This window comes from Lycorma delicatula, chromosome 8, assembly GCF_047948215.1.
Source record: "Lycorma delicatula isolate Av1 chromosome 8, ASM4794821v1, whole genome shotgun sequence".
NCBI lineage: Eukaryota > Metazoa > Arthropoda > Insecta > Hemiptera > Fulgoridae > Lycorma > Lycorma delicatula.
In genome coordinates this window covers 109,910,539-109,934,188 of record NC_134462.1, presented here as the reverse complement: position 1 = coordinate 109,934,188, position 23,650 = coordinate 109,910,539, and the positions used below count along the sequence as shown (strand labels likewise).

The 23,650-nt window shown below is 31.3% G+C and overlaps 1 protein-coding gene across 4 annotated transcripts in view; it reads left to right on the top strand.

The window, feature by feature from the left end:
• Positions 1-23,650, top strand: part of cyc (basic helix-loop-helix ARNT-like protein cyc) — a 312,750-nt gene that overhangs the window by 206,518 nt on the left and 82,582 nt on the right. For 3 of the 4 annotated variants that reach the window (XM_075372437.1, XM_075372436.1, XM_075372439.1), the window contains exon 2: positions 10,816-11,236. The exons of the other annotated variant lie outside the window; for it this stretch is intronic. In XM_075372437.1, the coding sequence (XP_075228552.1) occupies positions 11,076-11,236 (161 nt within the window). In that variant the 5' untranslated portion in view covers positions 10,816-11,075. The remainder of the gene's footprint in view (positions 1-10,815; positions 11,237-23,650) is intronic. 4 annotated transcript variants of the gene reach the window in all.

Here is a 23,650-nt window from a genome sequence, read left to right as displayed (position 1 = left end):
TGATTATTATTTTTTTCTTAAAAACCTGCATTTTGGAATACTGGCTAATGTCTTAATACAATTTATTATAATTTGTTAATCCGTTTATGTCTTTTTTTTTAACTTGAGGTAAAGTTTATGATCGCCGTCGTTCGCTAAACTACGTTTTACATTTGCATTTGTATTTTAGTAAAAATTTTGAGAACCGGCTTTGTTAGATAAGAACTTCGGCTTGTTATGCTTAATGTGCAACCACCGAATAAAAAAATCTGATTTGGACACCACATGACTTCCTTGTACGCCTATTAAATTTCATATACACATTTTTTTTAAAATGAAAAGTACATAAAATTTTATTTCATTAATAACTTCGGATATCTTTTCATTTTTTATTTTTTATTGTTATTATTGAATTATTATTTATCGTAAAAACTTTTTTGCAGTCAGAGATTAATAAATCAATATATTTAAATTAAAAAAAAATTTGAAAAAAAGGAGATGAAGTCTGATTCGAACCGATATGCCTTCTCCTTCGGAAATCCGGGAAAAAGTGGTGGTCCTCTGACCTTAGCTAGCTGCGCGCAAGATCCGTTAGGAGAAGATACAAGCGTCGCCCCCTAACGGGGATTATCGTTGATCACGTACGCGCTGAGGGTCTACGGATCTACCGGCGCGCCCGTAATGAGTACATTTATGCCATCAAGGAAGCGAAACTCAAGTTTTGGCAAGACTCCATGCGTGAGTTGCAGCGCAGTCCCTGGCAGCTCGCGAATTCATGTTACCGGCCAAAGCCATTGTACGTGCTGTCCAGTGTTCGATACGTGTTTGATGGTCTTGACCGTACTTTAACATCAGTGGCGACTTACCAGGCGTTCCTGGATGCTCTGTTTCCATTTGCTCCAGGGGGTGAAGCAGAAGTCGGTGTTAGGGTGGATGAGATACCATTCCCTGGCGTACGGGCTGTGGAACCCGTAGATATAGACCGAGTGGTTTCTCGAATGGCACTGAGAAAGGCACCGGGGATTGACCAACTTGACCCGGATATTTTCTATCATCTGCTGCTGCCTGTCATGAGAGAGCCGCTTGGCATACTGTTCTCGGGGTGCCTAAACTAGGCTGTGATAAAAGATTAGCCGTAGAATGTTGAAATTTTGAATTTAGGACTGCTGTAACATCTAGTTGTGCACACCTCCCCTTTGATTTCAATCGAGTGAACCAAAAGTGTCCAAAAAAGGCAAAATAAAATAAAAATTGGATTTTGGACTTTTTCTTAACTGCAGTAATAAGCCTTTATTGAGAACTTTTTAACGATGTATCATAAGTGGTACTTTTCATTGGTTCCAAAGTTATAGCTAAATAAAATCTTAATTAATGAAATATTTGATGTTACAAGGGAAAAGAGACATCGATTTGAATCAGACTTCATCTCCTTTTTTTTAATTTAAATATATGATTTATTAATAATTAACTTCTCATTATAAAAAAAATTCTTACCATAAATAATAATTCTTCTATAACAATAAAAAGAAAAATGAAATAATATCAGAAGATATTTATTTCATCAGAAGATGAAATAAAATTGTATGTACTTTTAAAAATGTGTGTATGTAATTTAACAGGCCTACAAGGAAGTCATATGGTGTCCAAATCAGCTTTTTTTAAAATAAATAGTAAAAAGTTTTTCATTCATTTTAGGAGTCGAACCTGGAATATTATAATGTAATACTGGAATGATAGCTAGATAATAACAGATTTACTTTTTTAAATCAATTATTAAGATTAAAATATTAAAAGAAATTTGTTATTCAAAACATAAATATTTAGTTTATTAATGTAGTTTATATTTATTTATAAATAGGCCATAAATTATTAATGGTCATTAACATTAATAATTTAAAATTTATTACTTATTGGTTTTTTAAATCAGTGATGTAAATATATCAAGGTTCTCCAAATTTGCTGATTTGTTAATAAAAAAATAATAATAAATAAATAAAATACTATAAAAGAGTTCTAGTAAACTTGTTATAAAAAAAACTACTTTTTATTATTATACTTGCTGAAAATTTGAGATAATGTTACTTATTAACGTAATAATTGGATTTAAATTATTGCAAAATAAAAGAAATGAAAAAGTTACATAATTATTTTGTAGATTACATGGCGAATTATATTTTATCAAAAACACGTAGTCGATTGTGTTTTTTTCTTTAGTTAATGTAAGTTAACCTAAAAAACCTTGAACATCCATATATTTTAACTAATTTATAATGGAATTATGAGTAGAGTGTATGCATTATTTAAATAACGACGTGATATTATAATTATCTCAAATAATTGTTTTAATCGTTTTTCTTAAAATTTTTCTTACGTAATATTTATTTTCAACTTCATAATTTTTACATAATGTTAATGGAAAATATACTGTAAATTACTTTTTTTATTCTTTATTTTTTATTATTTAAAATTTAAATTCAATTAAATGCACGTAAAAGTATTTTTTTTTTTTAATATTTCCTAATCAAACTTAATCGATGTTTAAAAATATCCCATTATAACCAAAACACAAAAAAAAAAAAAACATAAAAGAAAATTACGTTACGAAAGTAGATAACAAGAAAAGTACGTTAATAAAATGAAAAATTGACTGCCAACTTGGTTTGATAAAATTTTGCTTACATTGTTTTTACCATAACATGGAGTAAATGGAAAACGTTTAACGTTTTTCAAATAACATAAAAGTTTAACATCTCACATACAAGCATCACCGTACAAAATAACATAATTATACTTTGAATTTCGGGAATTTAAAACATCGAATAAAGCTAGTACACAGTATTTTGATAAGGATATGTATATACATATCCTTATATTATTCTGCACTTAATATCCAGAAAAGAAAAATTCTCTGATTTTATAATTTTTAGGTTGAAGCAAACGTTTCTTTGCATTGACTCAGTATTTCCCGGTTTTCGATCGCATAACTCTGGTAATATTAACAAAATTAAGGCCATGGTTGAAGTTTTTCTGCAAAATAAAAAACTGAAAAAAATGAATCAAATATAATAGCAGAAAGCAGGTTAATAATCTAATTTTGCACTTTATCACATGCAAGAATATGGTACAGGGTTTTTAAGCACAACGTGCTTAAAAACTGTATTCGGTTTAACCGAATAAACAACAAAAATCTTAATACAGATAATACTTTCTAGTATTATCAGATAATAACTTAATAAAATGTCCGCTTAAACACTATAATCCAGTGGTACTTAATTTAAATTTCTACCTACACAGAAACAAATACGTAATTAGTTTTTACTAATTACATTCTCTTTCGCCCTTCCAGCGTGTTTTTGGATAGATTTGGCGATCAAAGAGCCCTTGCTTTCCGTCATCTTCTGATCACTACTGAAAAAACAACTAAATCGCTTTCATATTCCTTCCACCGACTAAACTAGAAATGGGAACGAACAAGGAACGTTCTATACACATTCGGAGTAAAATAAAACTACCTTCCACCACCCACCACGCCTGAGTCGGCACTGCGGAAGCGACAGTGCTCTCTCTCCCTCGCAGCCTCGCGTGCAGCTTCCTGTGTGCGCATGCACAGAACAGCCAAATACCACGCGGCTGGAAATGTGAAGCGCACAGTTCCATTCAAAGATTTTTGAATCTCTTTCACAAACTGGAAGATGGCTACTGACATTAAGCTTAAGGATTATATATTGTACAAGTATAAAGAAAGAACTAAAGAGAAAAGGACTCATTATATTAAATGTTATCGATAATATCAAGTTGAAGTAGGGGGTGCTGCAGTTCCACAGTGCTTATACGCGAGCCGCTACTGCATGTTGTGTTCTTCGCAAATATTTGACGTAACTTTTTTTGTCTTTTTTTTTAAACTCCCCTAAGATGACCAGCCCACACTAAAAAGCTTAACACAGTCGCCTCAGGGTTTCATGGCAGCGCAGTCTGCCTTCCCTAGCTCGTCCGAACTTGGACATCCCATCGGGGTCTCCCGTGCCTCCTCGTAAACATACTAATCACCTCTTCCGGTGATCAGAATGTTTCTCCGCAGGAGAGCTACCCTTCCCGTCCCTAAAATACCTGATCCATCCATACATACGCTTGCTCTTCACAGTTACGCGTCCCCGCATGCACACCTCGAGGGTCCCCCATGCCATCATCGGGGAGCTCCGATCCACCCACTCTTGCGCATGAGTATTCCCGAACACCCTAGGCATAAAGGCTGACTCCCTAGCCCCTACACGCATCAAGATGTACTTGTACCTGTCCTCGATTCCCCACGCATTCCCATGACCCCTCATTACTTGTTGCGCCATGTCTCCCTCGGCGTCAGCGGTAGAGCACCGCACAGAATGTCCATCGTCCATCCCCCACTCATGTCCATCGGTATATCCGGCATAGCATATTCCAACAACAACAATATGAGCAAAGACACATAATACAATCATAAATTCCTAACCTAGCAAAGTACATTAACAACTACAAAAATAAAACACATTTCTGTTTTAGAAAATAAAACTATTTTGTGGTCTGTTTACAAACATGGCATCCTCGTTGATCCATACCTCTTTTTGATGTACCTGGTATAGGTTTTGGAAAATGACGCGACAGTGCTTTTAGCAACTGTTTGCAAACATTAAGCAACAGTGCTTACGTATCTGTTTCTATTTATACGTAAATATAATATATATATATATATATATATATATATATATATATATATATATATATATATAAATATTTACTCGATTTACTATCCAGGCTAATATCATATATCTATGTTCTATGTAATAAAAAATATTTCATTGCCAAAAAATATATTTATATTTAGGTTTTAAATACAGTAGAAGGTTGTTCGTTTGTTATTTAGTCAACGCCACATAGATTGTACTATGTGTTCAGTAATATCGTTTATAATATCGCAAGTGCACGTATGTTTATATAGGTGGTATGGGTTACCATCACCATTCACGATTTTTTATATGTTTGTTTTTTATGTAATGTAAAAAAATACTATTAATTCCAGATAACATGAGATCAACTTTATTCATTTTAATAACAGTTCTAGAATACTCCACTTCCTAATGGAAGTTAATAACTATTTAGGTATCTGTATACGTAAAATATAAAGAAGCCCTTGTTCATTCATTCATTTATCAGTAATTTTACAACTTTTTGAATATCTAATAAGATGAAATTTGGCCCAGTTATGTATAAAAAACTTAATAGAAAGATTAGGTATAATAATTTTTTTTTATTATTAATCTTTAAGGGATTGGAAAGGGATGAAACCTTGAAAAAATTATTTATTTTATTACCTTTCTGATTGAGATTTTTGTTATTATTCCCAAAGAGATAATAAATAATTAATTTGATTAACAGGAAAAATAAAAAATATGATGTAAACACCATATAACTTTGTACGCCTATTAAATTATATATACACATTATTTTTTTTTAATGAAAACTACATAAAATTTTATTTTACTAATAAGATCCGATTTTTTTATTCATATCTTTTTTTATTGTTATTATTGAATTATTATTTATTGTATAATTTTATCACAATCAGAGTTTAATAATTATTAATAAATCAATATATATAAATTTAAAAAAAAGTTAAAAAAGAAAGGAGATGAAGTCGGATTTAAACTGATGTGCCTTTCCTTTGTAAGTTCCAGATATTCATTAATTAATATTTTATTTGGTTATCACTCTGGAACCAACTAAAATAACTACCACTTATGATATAACGTTGAAAAGCTTTCAATGAAGGCTTATTACTGCATTTAAAATCCAATTTATTTTTTGATTTTGGGCTTTTTTGGACACATTTGGTCCAGTCGATTACAATCAAAAGGGGAGGTGCACAACTAGATGTTGCAACACTCCTAAATCCAAAATTTCAATATCCTACGGCCAATCACTTTTTAATTATGTGAAATACATACGTAGTACAGACGTCACGCTGAAACTAGTCAAAATGGATTCAGGAATGGTCAAAATAAATATTTTTGTTGAAATCTGAAAACCGAAATTTTTCGCGATCACAGGAATTCCTTTATTTCATGCAAGGAAGTAAAAATGATATTAATCCTGAATTTAAACTTATCTGTTTTCTGTCTGATAAAATTTATGCGTTGGATTTTATAAGATTATTTCTAAGAAAGATTTTATTGGGGCAAAGTTTTATTGTCTGAAAACATTTGAAGGTTCTTATAGATTTCAATCGAAAACGTAAAATAATCATCATTATATACCTGCACCGAGGAAGAACCCTTGTACCATATATCCAACCCGTATTCTCCAGCTAAATTAAGCTGGATTTACCTGGAGAAATGGGAAGATGAGAAAGCGTTCATAATTTTATATTTGCATCTCCGAATGGACAGAATGGAAAATTAGGCATTATATTTTGCTTTATTGGATTATAGACAAAAAGGTTTAATTTAATTTTTTTTCCATTTGATGATAAAATTAAATTGTGTTACTAATAAACACATAGGACTATCTCTATTAAATTTCGATGTTATTTAATTACATCTTGGAACAAAAATAACTAAATTAATGAAAAATTACATCTTTTAAGACCGTATCAGTTGTTTTATTTGAATATTGCAATTTACGTTTAATTAATGCATATTATACAGGGTTTCCCATATAAAATGCAATCCAACCTTATATTGGTAGGTATTGAAATAATAAAAAGGCATGTGTAAAGGTAAATGTAATTTTTATTATTACCATCCATTACCTTACATTTAGAGTAAATGTTGGATGTGGCCGCCATCTTATTGAATACAAGCTTCGATTCATTTTACAGCGTTTCTTGCAACTTTTTTCGAAGTTTGTGGCTGGATATTTAATACAGCTTGTTCAATATTAACTTTCAATTGTTCAAGTGTTCGTGGTTTGTTGCTGTAGGCTTTTTCTTTGAGGTAACCCCATAGAAAAAAATCCGCCGCAGTCAAATCTGGAGATCTTGGTGGCCACAAGCCTCGACCGATAACACGATTACCAAAGAATTCCTCGACGAAATGAGAAGTAAACCTGCGTAGTGCGATGTCGCACCGTCATGTTGTAGCCAGCAGTGTCTGTCTTCCTCTTCCAAGAGTGCGATGAACTGAAATAAAATATCCTGATATCGTTCTGCATTAATGGTGTACTCGAAAAATATAGGACCGATTATTTTCTTCCGCGATATCGCGCACCACACGCCCGACTTCTGCGGATGTAATTGTTTTTCGTGATAAACGTGGGGATTTTCAGTACTCCAAATTCTACTGTTTTGGCTGTTTACGTAGCCGTCCAAATGAAACCGTGCTTCATATGTGAAAAATAACGAATCCATAACATTAATTCTCCCTCACGCAGAAATCGACGGAATCGTTGACAATATTGTAGCCGTTTTTCTTTGTCGGGCTCAAGAAGTCGATGAACCGTTTGAATGCGATAAGGTCGTAATTGTAATCGTTTGGTCGCCCGATGAACAGTTGATTTAGACAAATTAATTTCGGCAGACAAACGTCTGATCGATTTATTTGGCTAGGTGAGTAATCGGTCTTTGATTTCAGTGACTGTATATCTGTATTCAACACTGACGCAGATCTTTTGTGTTCCTTCTTATTAACAGAACCGGTCTCTCTAAATTTTGCGACTAACCTTAATACTGATGTTTTGTTAGGAGCTGGTTTATCTGGGTACTTATGGCGAAACAAATCTTGCACTGCAACCACTGATTTCGTACTGAAGTACGACTCCACAATGAAAACACGTTCAACTAGCGAAAACAACATTTTGTCTCTAGCAATACACTGAACGTTATGATTGCATTGTTGTTACTATCGGTAGTGTTCTACTGCGGCGCCGCGATGTTCAGATGCTGGACGAGTCCATTTCAGTAACGAGTAGGGGAGTAAGCTTGACTTTTGAAATTTCATGGATGAGTAATTGATGGGTTTCGTTTTATATGGGACACTCTGTATTTAAAATCTATAACAAAAATCGATATTTTGCTGATATACATGAAACAGCAGGAGCATTAATCATCACCTATTGTATAATTCATCTTCAACATTTGTAGATTAAGGAGTGCGTAAATGCTTTTACGCTATTTGGATATTTTAGTATTATATTTTACACGATTCCATTATTATTTTTTATTTATTTAGTCTTATTTGGCGCAGTTTTGTTTATTATTCGACTGTGGTGATATTATATATACTACTGAGTTTAATAACTAACGCCTTTAAATTTAAAAGGAAAAAATTTACTTTAATTCCTTTAGATTGTTATTTGTGTGAATTACTTGAAAGAAACAAAAATTACTAAATTATTTTATAAGTTTTGAAATGAAATGATTTTGATTCTGATTAGAATATAATTTGTAAATTAAAAAAAAAAACTATGATATATTAGAAAAATATAGTTATATATAAATAAAGATCAGAAGAATATTTCTCGCAGTATAAAGGATTGAAATGAAAACATAGAAACACATTTAGACAAGTCGACACAAAAAAAGGACAGAGCGGAATAGATAAAAAAAACCGTGGCGGCTACAACGAATAACCAATAACCTACATCAGTGTTATCAATTCCACTTTCGTAGACACATCGGGATGTCATTTTCATAAACCGGTTTAAAGTTAATGTTGTATCCTACAGCTCACACGTGGTTATTCCATGTGGAATAATCACGAACGACAAAGATCAGGCTCTCTCCCCCGTGGTGACGTTCCAGGACTGTCGATCTTTCAGGACTCTGAGAGAGGCCAAGGGAAAGATCGAGGTTCCGAAGATCCATGACACTTCTGTTACTCCAGATCCCTCGCCAAACCCACCACCGGCTTGGTCTAGTGGGAAATTCATCATCGCAAATCAGCTGATTTCGAAGTCGGGAGATTTAAGTTTCAAATCCTAGTAAAGGCAGTTACTTTTATACGGATTTGACTGAAAATGCTGTAGCGATTGCTGTTTTTTTTTTTTTTTTTTTTTTTTACTTGTTTTTTACTACTTAATAAGCTCATGGTATTACTTTATTTCATTCTACATAACCGAACCAAATGTACGAAGCTTAACGAAATTCTTAGCGTGCATTCTTTGTACAGTAAAATTTGAAGTTTTCGTCCATAAATGAATCCGTAAGTATTTCCCGTTGCAAGTTTGTGGGTTCTAAGGTCGATATTTTTAAGGTTCACATCCTAGTAAAGGCGGTTACTTTTATACGGATTTGAATTCCAGATCATGGATACGGGTGACCTTTGGTGGTTGGGTTTCAATTAACCACCCATCTCAGGTATAATCGACTTAAGACCACAAGATTACACTTCATTTACATTCATACATCTTCTGAAGTATCCTTATTCACTTCCTCACTTCCTTATTCATCTTCTGAAGTAATATCTTACGGTGGTGCAGGAAGGTAAACGGAAAAAGAAAAAAAGACAAGATCACAAGTACTACAGGCAGGAGCTTTTAGCGCGAGCACAAAAGTCACTTTTATGAAGTTGATATGCCGTTAACAACGGTTAAATTTGATTTAACCAATCAATGCCTTTAACAACGGCGTGGGATCTTTTTTTTTATTTTATACCTTTTCTTAACTGCATTAATCAGCCCTCATTGAGAGCTATTCGACGATGTATCATAAGTGGTACTTATTTCATTGGTTCCAGAGTTGTAGCCAAATAAAATTTTAATTAATGAAATATTTGGATCATATAAGGGGAAGAGCCATCGGTTCGAATCCGACTTCACTTACTACTTTTTTTAATTTAAATAAACTTAAATAATTTTAATAAACTTTATTTTTTAATTTAATTATATTGATTTATTAATAGTTAATTATTAACCTCTATTTGTAAAAAAAAAATTACAATAAATAATATTTCAATAATAACAATAAAAAAAGTAAAAATATCAGAAGATATTAATGAAATAAAACTTTATGTACTTTTTATGAAACGTTATGTATGTGTAATTTAATATGCGTACAAAGGTGTCATGTGGTGTTCAGATCAGATTTTTTTTATTTTATAAAGTTACTCTTGATAGTCCTGCTGTAAGATTTTCAAAATATCTTAATTATAAGATTAAAAAAAATCTACATAGACTTTTTTCAGAATTTATTTTTCATATTTTTTTATTTATTATTATAATTGCTATGATATACAGCCTGAAATAATTCTGATATTCAAAATAATTTATTACGAATTTAAATTAACATATTAAAAATATTTAGGCGTTTCAGACTGCCTTAGTTACTATCAAAAATAGTATTTACATCGATTTTGTTATAATTTTGTCCTTTTTATAAAGACAAGTTTATTGAGAACGTTTTTGTTCGAGCAGTATAATTTTTTAGGGCTACCAATGAGTTAAATAAGTATAAAACTAAAAAAAATAAAGTTAATAAATTTTTATATATAATCTGTGTTTAAATTTGGTCAGTATTTTCGAAAAAGTTAGGGTTAGTAAATTGTTGGCGACGTCTGTCAATAGATAATTTTTCGATCATTATCTCAAATGCATATTACATAATTTTGAAATTATTTTATTTCTTACGAATAAATTTTATTTATTGAAAAAATAAAACAAACCAGAAAGAAATAGCGATGGAAAGGGATAGAGAGAGAACGTAAAAAACGTGTTTACTGCAGGGAATCAGTTATCACACACTTATATATTATCGTAAACAAAACAGTAAAATCTGTAAAAAAAAGCATTTGCTTATTATTGTAAGTATTAAACGTATTAAGTGATTTAAATTTTACTAATATACTGTTATGTATTTCTACAAATTAACAGGAAGCGATTGAATGTTAATGAAAATGTGACTTAATAACAAAAAATCTTAGTGCTACATTTAGCTTAACGTACAATATAATTTAATATTGCGATGTATCGTCTGTTTTTAGTTATTAAAATATGTTATAAGAAAAAATATAATTATTATTAAAATAAATGAGATTAAAAAAAAGAGTGTGTTATGTTATGAAAAGTGATTCTGCATTTATTTTAATAATGGTGTTTATGTGATGATATAAAAAAAAAGAAAAACCAAAACAATGGTTGCAAGAAGTGAGCCGAATCCATCCCAAGATGGTCATGTTCATAATCATACTGTGTCATATGCAACTTTATTACAAGAACAACAACAGCAATTGTTGTCTTTAGAAGAATTAAAACCAAGGCAGCAGCAGACACCTTTATACTATGAACTATCACAGTAAGTCTAAACTTATAATATTATTTTACTATTATTTTTGTTGTTATTATTTTTATTGTTGGTAGCGAGTAAAAATTAGTGAACTTCTGATTGAACCTTAATATTCTTCTTTTTGTTTATTAATCATCCATCGGGGGCGTGAACACACAAACACACGCGCGTGTGCGTACTTGTATGTGTGTTTTTAGGTACATGAGTGTTTACGCTAATATGTATATTCTTTACTTTCCTAGCATCATAGTTCTAAAGCTATGCTGCAAGAAAAAATTTAGTTATTAGTCAAAAAATGGTTATGTGTTTTTTTTTTTTCATTTTTCGACGTTTCATGATCCAGGGACCCCAGAAATAAAAAAAAAACAATGCTAATACAATACAATTGGTCAAAGGGCGGGAAGGTATGGACCCCATGGATTTCGTATCTCAGAATTTTACTCTGAGTAAAATTATTTTTTGACATAATTTTTTACTTGCACACTTGCACATTTTAATGTTCCTAGTGATGCCGGAAAAGTTATCCAACTCTTTGCCGGATTTTGTATTTTTTTATTACAGTTTTTTGGGAAAAAATGTTATTCTACGATTCTTCCTTTGGTATGATTGAATTAATAACTTTTAATTGGATAAACCAATTTTGATGAAATTTTATAAAGACTAGTAGTATATGAAGCAATTTGTTGGTAAAATTTTGGGATCAATATCTTCGTTGAGTGGGAAGTGTGGTGGGGTCATTTTTCTCAAAGTTTTGCAAATATAACCTTATTTTACATTAAGCTCAATTCATACATGCATGCTTATGTTAAATATTAAAAAAAAACATATGCTGCAGAATTCTCCCTTCCATTTTATGTTATCCCTTGTGATAACATAAAATATTTATAAATATTTATTTGGTTTCTTACGTAACAATTTCATTGTATGTTGTAGTTTTTATAACTTAAGATTTCACTTAATTTCTCATCAACAGTATTTAATCTGCGACTATTACTACCAGAGAAAAACAATTTTTTTTGTGATCTCGTAAATTTTCTTCGATGTCGTTGGGTATTTAATCATTGGATTAACAGAATATCCACAAATAAAATGTAATTGTGAAAAAAATCGGGATTTCAAATATATAATCTATTAGGGTGTTAATTTGTTAAAAAAAAATCCTTTAATTATTAAGTTAAAAGGCGTTTATTTGTTAAATTTTAACATTTCTCATTTATAAACAGTTTAAATTATAGTTTTTTGATTAAAGATACAGAGTAGATGATTTATTAATTGAAATTTTTAACTGATGTTATAGAAGATTCGTAATTCGAATCACATGTAATTGATTTCCTGTTTGTTATGTCTAATCTTTAGTCTAAAGTAAATAACTTGATATATACGAATTTATTTTTATATCGTAGAAAAAATACCTGTAGAAGTCCAATAGTAAGATTGTTTTCATACAATTTATTTGGAAATAAAAACATTTTTTAACGAAAAATTACGCTGCCTAAAATGATAATTTAACATAGCTTTTTATTTATTTGTCGTCTTATTAGGTAATTATAGCAAAATAATATTTAAACTAATATCATTTGATATTTGAAAAAAAATTAAACAGATAAATAAGATGAAAATAATTCACGGCATTAATCCATTCCAGCGAGTCTTAAATAACATTAGAAAGGAAATAGACACTTTTATTTGAGCTGTTATAATATTCAAATTAACAATGAAGCGCTACATACATAGCCCACCTTAGTCTAGTGGATTAACTTGTCGCAAATCAGTTTTTTAAAAGCTGATTTTCGAAGTCGAGGTTCAGATCCAAGTAAAGGTTGCTTTTATACGGATTTAAATACTAGACAGTGGATACCAGTGTACTTTGGTGTGGAGTTCAACACGCCACACGAGTAGGAAAGGTTGAGTTTGTGTGTAGGCTCCGCTTTTTAGATATTTATTTGGTGTAACTTTACCGTTATATTTTAGTTTGTTAGTTGATTGAGTTCACTATGATTTGTTTTATTGTTTTATACTTTTTTAGGGTTTCTTGAGTATTTTATTAGTCTTATTTGATATTTATTTGCGTAGATAGCCTGACAGGCTATCTAGGTTAGTTTGGTGTGTGGTTTAAATTCCCTTTGAATTACATAACCGGGGGTGAAACAAATATTTCTACATTTTTACTCTGTTTTGTTGTATATCTACCAGGTCGAATTTCAGCAGTCTGTCCCTAAAAGCAACATGGCCGGAAAGAAATTGCGTCACATATTTATTACGGTGCATCCAAGAGGCGTCCACAAACCAATAACATTTGCAACATGCGTATAACGCCCACCCTCTGTCTCATCCCATCTGGCCTGTCACAAGGCATTTCCATGTTGTTCAATTTCTCGAACTTTATCCGAAGTCAACCCACCGGACTTCTTAACAACATACGACTGTTGCTTCTCAGACGCAATCATGTATATCGGTTTCACGCCTGTAAACACCAAGACTGCCTCCCGTGAAATGGTACGGTAACCACCCGTTACCGTTAATAATATGTCCCGAAACTTCTATATTTCAGTCTAACCGCCCAAACAGGCGCCGCGTATAGCATAATAAGGCCTCGCACACGCCTTTACACAGGATGATCATCGTCTTAAACTTAAGACTTCAATCAGGATTGATCACACGTCAAATACCGAAGAAGATATTGCAGGCCCTTTCCGCGACGTATTGAAGGTTCTTCTTCAGTTGCAGTTTCTCATTAAGAAATACCCCGAGATTACGAAGATGACCTCCGGTAAAGCTCATAAGGGCTAGAAACGGACGGGGAACGTAGGGTGTCTTCTCCTACGGGGGTCAGGATGTACTTTGGTGTTGCAGTTCAATTAACCATACGTCTCAAGAATGGGTGGTCTGAGTCTTATACAAGATTCATCATATTCTCATCTCATATATGAAAATTATTAATAAAGTTTGGGAACCTTTATCTAACTTTTCAGTAGTTAGTTAATTAATTTAAATATAAATATAAATCCTTCAGCCTAATTCAACGTGGGAACTTCTTTAGAATTTAGAGTTGGTCAAGAAGTGTTGGAAATGTACATGGATAAACGGCACCTGAGTATATACGAGTATATATATTATGTAGTTTGCATAAGAGTTAGTTACCTATTATAACGGATACCATGATTCGACTTCACGGAAATTTCGACATATCTTTGCGTTTCACATCCGCTAGACCTCAAAACCACCGCCAGTTCAAAAGTTTATACATATATATATATATATATTTTTTTTTCGTTATGGTCTCTTTGGACCGCATTGAACTTTTTGCACAACAGATGTCTTCCGTCTGTTTTCCCAGTACAATTTCATTTCATCTCGTTTAACTTGTTTTTGTTCATCAGTCCACTGCCTCCCAGTTCTTGTCCTATCTGTAAGTTTCCGGAAAATGTGTTTATTAATTTTTTCTCTAAACTCAGTTCTGTTACACTCATCGCCCTCGTTTAGTTGTAGTTCGCTGAGATCCTTCTTAACTTCGACGACGCAATCCGTAGTCGCTTTCATATCTGTTAAAAAACTAAAGACGCGCTTCGTTAACCTATCATCCGTCATCCTGAGTATATGACCGTAGAACTTCACCCTTCGTTTTCTCATCGTCAACGTCAGCGGTTCTTTGTTCCCTTTATAAAGTTCTTCGTTACTTCTTAGTCTGTAAGATCCGTCTTCTAGTTTTCTTGGTCCAATATTTTCCTCAAGATTCTTCTTTCACGTATTTCCATCTCCTTCAGTTCATTCCTCTTCCTGAGTATCAAACATTCTGATGCGTAGAGTGCCTGTGGTTTGAGCACGGTAGTGTAGTGTCTTATTTTTTATCCGTATGATATACTCTTTTTGTTGTAGATACTCTTTGTTATCCCGTATGCTCTTTCTAATTTCCTGGTCCTTTCCGTGTTAGCTGCCTCATCGAGTCCATTAGCTTGAATAATTTCTCCAAGATATTTGAAACGATCGACTCTCCTGATATTCCCTTCTTTTGTATTTATTTCTTTCTCCTTGTGATGTCGGTATTCCATGTATTCCGTCTTCTAGTAAGATATCTGTAGTCCTGTCCTTATGGCTATTTCCTGTAGTAACTCTATCGATTCTCTAGCCTCTTCAACATTTTTTGTAATTATTGCTGTATCATCTGCAAAGGCCAAACAATCCAATTTTATTTGGTTTTTACCAGCTCCTAGTCGTATTTCTTTTAATCCGTTTTCCTCTTTCTTCTTCCGCCATTCCCTTATTATTTTTTCGAGGATTAGATTAATATATATATATATATATATAGTTGTCACTTTCTTGTGGACAAGATAACTACCGTAATTTTGCGCCAATCACTTTCAAATTGATACATAAAATATTACGACCCAAAATCTCGGTCGAGTTTGTTAATGGGCAAAATCGGACCATGGGGGTGGAAATGGGGTGGGGGGTTCAAAAAACTAAATATCGCTGTAACTTTCCTAAGTAAAATATCGAATTCGTTTAAAGTTCTTACTATTCTTTGGATAAGGCCCTAAAACTTATCTAAGTAAAGTTTTTTGATATCACCAACCATTGGTCCAAGGCATGGAAAAATTGGGTTTTGAAAACTAAAAAATCATACCTCCCTTAATAGGCACAGTATCGAATCGGTTTAAAGTGGTCGTTAGTCCTCTAAACATTACGTAAAACTTTTGTGTGAAAAAAATTTTGATATGACCAACCCTTACGCCAAGGGATGACCAAAATGTTGCTGGAATTGTAAAATTGTTAGAAGATGGGGCTTGTCGCATGTTAAACTTTTTTCACGTGCAACCATTGTCATATTGAGTAAATTTGAAGTTTTTCTTAACTTTAATGTGGAAATCTTTTTTATTCCCTACTTAGTACCGGTGAAATCTACCTCCGCTTACCGGCGTGCCGAAAGGGATTTTTTTCTGAAAATTCAAATATTTCGTTATATTTACCACTGTGCCAATTAATCTCAAAAATAATAAGTGGTATTCCACTTAAATAATCTTATCTAATCTAATTTAATATATAAGAACATACAGAAGATGATATATACTGTGGAATATACAGAATTAACTGTAATGAATGTAATAAAATTTATATTAGTAAAACTAACTGATCCTTTAAAAAAAAGATACACGGATCATATAATTCCTACAAAAACAAGAAGAGGTGTATCTAATATGGCTGACCACCTGCTACAGTATAAACATAGTATCACTAATTATAAAAATGTACTTGAAAAATATTACATTTATAAATTTAAGGAAAAACATAAAATGATTAATCAACTGATATTTTTTTTTTTTTTTAAGTGACACTAATTAAAAAGACACATCGAGTTGTAGCAGTTGGAAACAATATTTACAAACATTTTTAAATTTACATAATTCCAGCTGATAGTGATATTATGTTATTCTAATCTTATGATAGCTACACTACATCTTCATTTAAGTTTTTATTTCTAAGTATAATTATAGAATTATGTACCAGCTAATGATGTGGGATTCCGCGAAAGTTAACTGTTGGTAGTTTATTCGATTTCTTTCTACTGCTGTGTATTGTCTTTGTTTTTTACAATTATTATTTATATATATATAAGTATTAAACATTTTATATTATTATATTTAATGATTAAATTATTTAAAAATATTTTTTCTTATTAAAATTTTCTAATCTTTTCATACATGCGTAACGAGTGTTATGAAATACATTGAACAGTAAATTTAGGAGTTTATTTTTATTTTATATTCAATTTATTATAGTTGAAAATAGAAGGAATTCACTTCCGTAATACCGTACTTGCTTCGATTTTTCATTAAATAAGCTTAAACTAAGTTACCTCGGTAGCAACAGGCCTTACCACAATCCCCAAGGCTTTTCTATTGCTTACTTATTATACCTTAGTTATAGGCTAAAAGTCGTTAAAATAGTTAAATACGTAACATGAACAGAAATAAATTAGTTTTATTTTTTTAATATGTGTATGTATTTATGTATAATAATAATTATTATTATTTTATATAAATGTACGATATTATTATGCATTATTATACACATTATTCTCTGTATCAGTCGCCATTTCTATTACGCATATATATTTTATATCTATGCAAAACTAGTCGAGTCTTTTTTTTAACAATATCCCGTCATTTAGAAGTTTTATAGTGACTATAACTGTTTTAATATATAAGAAGTTGGGAAGAGACTTTTCTTATATTTATTTTCTTTATAGAATTGTTTTTTAACCATGTAAAAACTTTAGATCAATTATAAGAAATAATAACTCATAACCTGAAAATTCAGCATGTTATATAAAAATTTGTCTTTGCAATGAAATTTTTGAATCGTTGTATTCTTGATATAATTATTAATAATATTTTTTCGTTTCCTACTTGTCTATTCTAAGAAACAGCGGCTTTTTAAATGGTCTACTAAAGCAGATAATTAAATCCTTTTAAATGATAAATCCTTTATATATGAAAAATATCCTTTTATATATATAAAAATAGATTACAGGTACGTGGCTAGGTTTTTTTTCGGGGGGGAGCTAAGGGGGCTGATGATGATAAAATAATAATAATAATAATGAAAATCATTTTATATTGAAACGGTTTTTTATACTTTATTGCAAAATTATTGAAAAATCCAAAACATATTCTTAGATTTAATGCATCATTTACTACGCAAATAAAGATGATAATGTTATATATAACTTTTTTCATAATCCACATTTATCATTCACACTCACACATTTACACTACTATAAAAGTTATGAATTATTAGAAAGCTAATTGTCGATTTTTCTTTCTCGCCATAACATGTAAAACCTCATCCGGATTAACTGTAAATCTCTATGCACTGACAAAGAAACTAATGAACTTAATCTTCCATCCCCCGACTTGTTAAATGCAATCGTTTTGACTCTTCGTTGTGGAGAACGAGCGTTCATTAATACGTATTGTTACCGGAAAAGTCGCTAAAACTTGCAAGAGATAATAGATCTTCGACAAATATTCTTTATTGCAGCGATTCAATACTTCGATCAATTCTTGATCGCACTTTAAATTTAACGAGTTTATATCCTCTCATCAAATAAGACACTCCGCCTTGAAGACAGATTCAGAACATTTATTATCGTAATACATCACTAAGATTTTTAGCTCATCCACTTTTCCAGGACTAGCTGAACCTGGCAAAAGAACTTGAAAACTTTTTGAAGATTCTTGGCACACAGTCTAGCTGCCTACGTGTTTGTTCGGAATGCGATAAGCAAGTTTTGCATTTCTGAATTGCGGTAAATCCCCAGTAATCAATTATTAATATTAATATTACGTCAGAGTGAGAGCAGCGCTCACACGTCGAATAACGGGGTTACTCTTGCAGGGTTGAGTAACGGCGAGTTAAGATACATGGAGGGGATTAATGACTAGGGAGATGATTATGTACCGATCTCAAATTTTGTGAAAATACTTTTGAGTTGTTATACATTACGAAAATGTAAAATTGGATTTTTTGGACCGAACTTACTAGATTTAACCCCTGAATGGTAAAGTCTAATAATTTTCAATTATTTCGGCGGGGTCTATAGCTCCCTTAGCCCCCCGCTGGCTACGTGCGTGGAAAATACAAAGATATATATATATATATATCTTTGTTTTTTTTAAAACATATTTCTTGGTTTATCTTATGTGTTAATTTAAGAATTGGTAGTTTGGTAGTTTACTATATACCTATTGCAGATTATTATAACTCTATGTAGTTCAATATATGTTTAGTCCCGGACATAATCCAATTCTCCACGTCTGTGCAATTACATCTGCGCACACGGTCTGGGGCGGATAACGACATGTTACATCTGTACTTTCATTTACGTTAGCCAACGGGGAAATGGTATTACTTAGAAACTCCCCTGTGGAGAACGGGATTGATGGTCCCAAGCTGGTCGCAGTTGTGCTTCTCGGTTTTGCAGCATGTGATCTTGTATTCGGCGATGTTAGGCCGGAAATGTGAACGGGGATTGCTTATCCCTCCTCCCTTGTTGGAGACCGAGTTGAGGGTGAGCTGATGTGAGCTTGCTCTGCCGAAGTCTTGCGCCGCTTAACGTGTCAGTCACTTCGGACCTTGGTAGGGATTATCCCATGGGTAAGGATATCGGAGCCTTTACTTCTACATGCGAGCACTGGGGTGTCGGTATAGCTGTGGGGTCTATGGGGTGTCAGTATAAATCTGAAATTTTTCAGATTTCAACGGAAATATCCATTTTGAGCATCCATGAGTTCATTTTGACTAGTTTAGGCGTGATGTCTGTACGTGTATATCTCGCATAACTCAAAAACGATTAGCCGTAGAATTTTGAAATTTTGGATTTAAAACTTATAACATCTAGTTGTGCACTTCTCCTTTTGATTGCGATCGACTGAACCAATAGTGTCCATAAAAGCCAAAATCAAAAAAAAAAAATTGGATTTTGAACGTTTTCTTAACTGCATTAATAAGCTCTCATTGTGAAATTTACAACGATGTATATCATACTTATTTTCATTGGTTCCAAAATTATAGCTAAATAAAGTTTTTAATTAAGGAAATATTTGGATCTTAATAGGGGACGGCACATCAGTTTGAATCAGACTTCCTCTCCCCTTTTTTTAACTTTTTTCTTTTTTTTAATTTAAATGTATTGATTTGTTAATAATTATTAACCTCTGATTGTAAAATTGTTTTACGTTAAATAATAATTCAATAAGAACAACAAAAAAAAAAAATATGAAAAAATATCAGAAGTTTTTAATGAAATAATATTTAATGTACTTTTCATTTAAAAAAAGTGTGTACATACAATTTAATAGGCGTACAAGGAAGTCATGTAGTGTCCACATCAGATTTTTTTGTCCTAATATTCAAAACTGGAGTCATTTACCTAAGACATAAATTTATAAAATATTTATTATTTCGACAGGTTTAGTTTAATCTTAAACATTTCCGACAGCAGTGGTCAATTTTTTTTAGACGTAACCACGATAATGTTAACGTTATAATTTTTAAAGATATTCTTTTATCTTCTTGATTTATGGAAGGAATTATGCAATATTAATCCAATATTTTCGTCTGTTATTTCAAAATAAAGTTGTTTTTTAACCGTTTTAATACTTTTTTTTTAAATTCTTTTCTGTACACTGGCAAATGTTTCTGTAGTAAATTTGTTGAACGTAGCTGTGTGTTAAGTAAATTTTATTACTTTATGATGAAATTATAGACAGTTTAGCCTGAAAACCATTGTATTTAAAAGTTGCCATCTTATTTTGCATAGATTCGTGAAATATCGATTACTGTACATTCGAATTATCGAAATTATGAATTATTATAATTAAATTAATAAATTTAAAAAAAAATCTAAAACAATGGTTTTATTTTAAAACGAAATTGCTTTAAAAAGTAGAAAATGATTTTTCAGTGATTTAAGATAGTCAAAATAATTTTCAACTTTGTAAAAAGAAAACCATTGTGCGCTCATAAAATATCCTATCTTACTAAAGGGCATTTGTATGTGGGTCTGTGTGTGTGTGTGTGTGTGTGTGTCCCGTAGCTTAGCACCTTAGCCTCTACAACTGTAGAAGCTAAGGTGCTAAGCGAAACAAGCTTCTACAAGTTTGTTTCGCTGCTACAACAAACCGTAAGTTACCGAAACATATGAATTTTTTATCCGTATGTAAACAAAGAAATATGTTTTCACAATGCTCACCATATTGGATTTACAACGATATTAAATAATGTCTGCTAGATTGGTTTTAGAACGATATTACATATGTTATATTATTTTGTCATCAGAAGCAAAGTTGTGTGTAAACTTTCAATTACTAAATTTGACCTGTATAGGAATTCGAACGTAAGAAAACCACTGAAAAATTGGTTTTAAATCAGAAAACTGTAAAATTTGATTACTCTAAACGTTTTTATAATATAAATAAAGTTTATTTCTTTGCTAATTAGTTTTACATTAGCCCTTTTCTTCATTTGTGGAAATAATAATAATAATATGTTTTAAGCTTTAGTGATCCTATTTGTTAACTTTTAGAAACCGTAAATCAAAATAATATTTGCGTACCATGTATATATTTTTAAAAATAACTATATCGAATTATTTTTTTTCAGCCTGTAGAAGAATTAGTAATAAGTGAGTTAGTGAAGCCTTATTCATGTTTCTGCGTATAGTACAGATTTGATTATCAGTTGTACGTCACTACCAAATCAAATATTTCTATTTTTTTGAGATTTTTAACTGGATAGAATGAATAGAAAATTTGGAGCTCGACTAAAACCGCTTATAAATTCTATGTATAAGCAATTTAATATAATACAAAAAATATAATAAAAATCATTATTCATTAAAATACAACAAAAACTAATTTATTGAATTATGTCGGTTGTTTACGTATATCTATATTTGTATTTATTTTATCTGCGGGTTTATTGTATTATTATTGTTTTTGTTATTACGAAGTGTGATATAATGTTATATAATGTCAACTTTAATTTGTTGATAAGAAATTTATGTCGACCTCAAATAAATAAACTGTGCAGCGTCTGCTTCGCTAATGTTATCTCATTACTCGAATTGTAGCTTGCGTTTAAATAAAAATGTTAAATAATAAAAGCTACATAATAATAATAATGATTATCTTTATAAATAACAAAATAAAAATAACAAAAAAAAATTCTTCGTGCTTATTTTATAGATTAAAGAAATTTAAAGTAGTGTAATTAAATATACGTTAAATATAAACGTTAACATTTGAATTTTTAAAATAAATTTAATGAAATAAAGATGTATAAATTTGTATTGTCTTTTATTTGTTGAAAAATTAACATTAATCCTTTTACATTCCCGTCTAGCGCTATAGCTGTAAAAGGGAAAGTATTGCAATCGGTCCAATTTGGGCATACGTGGTTTCACCACTAAAACCGGATGGAAATTTTCCGGATGTTCGTATGTATGAGTATGTGGTTCAGTGTCTCAAACCTTATATCTCCAGAACTACTAGACCGATTTTGACCAAACTTGGTCAGATTACTTCTGTATATGGGGCATTGATGCCAATAAATTTTCAACTTAAAACGTCAAGGGGGTGAGACTGTAGAGCAAGGTCATCCTCAGTATCTCAAGATTTCGCCTATTTAAGGTCTTATATTTCCAGAACTGCTCGACTGATTTTGACCAAACTTGGTCAGAATACTTGTGTAAAAGGTGGCATTTATGCATTAAATTTTCAACTTAAAACGTCAAGTGGGTGAGACTATAGAGCAAGGTCACTCTCAACTGCGAGCAAGGTCCTACAACTGTGTTGTCTGCTTTTTTATGGAATTCATCAGATTTTAAATGATTTAATTAACACTTATCCATTCAACGGGAGTTTCTATAGGTGGATATCCATAAAGCATATAACTGCTTTAGGAACTTAAATGTTCTTTTATATATTTTAAAATATTCCTTGATACTTAATGCAGCTTTCTTAATTCGTAGTTCGTATAGGTAGTCGCGTCTCTTATTCGTTAATTGTCTAAAAGCCAATTAACGTTGAAATATAACTGATTTGACCGGGTCTCGAATCATCAGCTTCCACTCATGAAGGCTAATGCTAACCAGTTGTTCATTCCTAAACACCATTTTTAGTTTAATCCTTGCTTCAGAGCAGTAGAAGTTTCATAATGAGAGTATCTCCCATTAACATCGAATTTACGTTACACAAGCTGTCAAATTCTTGCAGTAAATCTAATACTGGGTCGTCTAGGCAAAACCTACAGGAAAATTGTTTATTGATTCGTATAAATTCTGTGATGAACACAATGTTGTCACGTTGAGTTCTGAATATCATTTGGATTTTGATAAGCTTGATTTATTGTTATCTAATTGCACATTTTGCTCAATAAATAAATAAAATATTTTATGCTGATATAGTTACTTATTCTTAAAAAAATAACGGTATCCACTTCTACAAAGTGTTACTTAAGATAGTAATCTTAATAGTAACCTTACTTAGTAAGGTAGTAATCTTACTTTTATCAAAGTATTACTTAAGCTTATGAGAAGGGCCTTTATTATATTCATTTCCATTACCATTTTTTAATAAATTACTGAATAATGTAACAAATTTTCCACCATTCTATTAAGAATAAAATTAAAATATTTTCTTTTAAAGAAACATTATTATTCTGTCGATGAATTTTTAAATAATACCAATTAAAAATGTTTTTAAAAACTGATGAATTTTGTGCATCTCCGTTAAAAGTTAATGTAAATATGCACTCAAATAATCTTCATTAACGCCTTCTGAATTGTGATCTATTTTGTAGTTATTTTATTTATTTAGTATTTTTTATATTTATCTTAATACTAGGTGGCCCGTCTAGCCG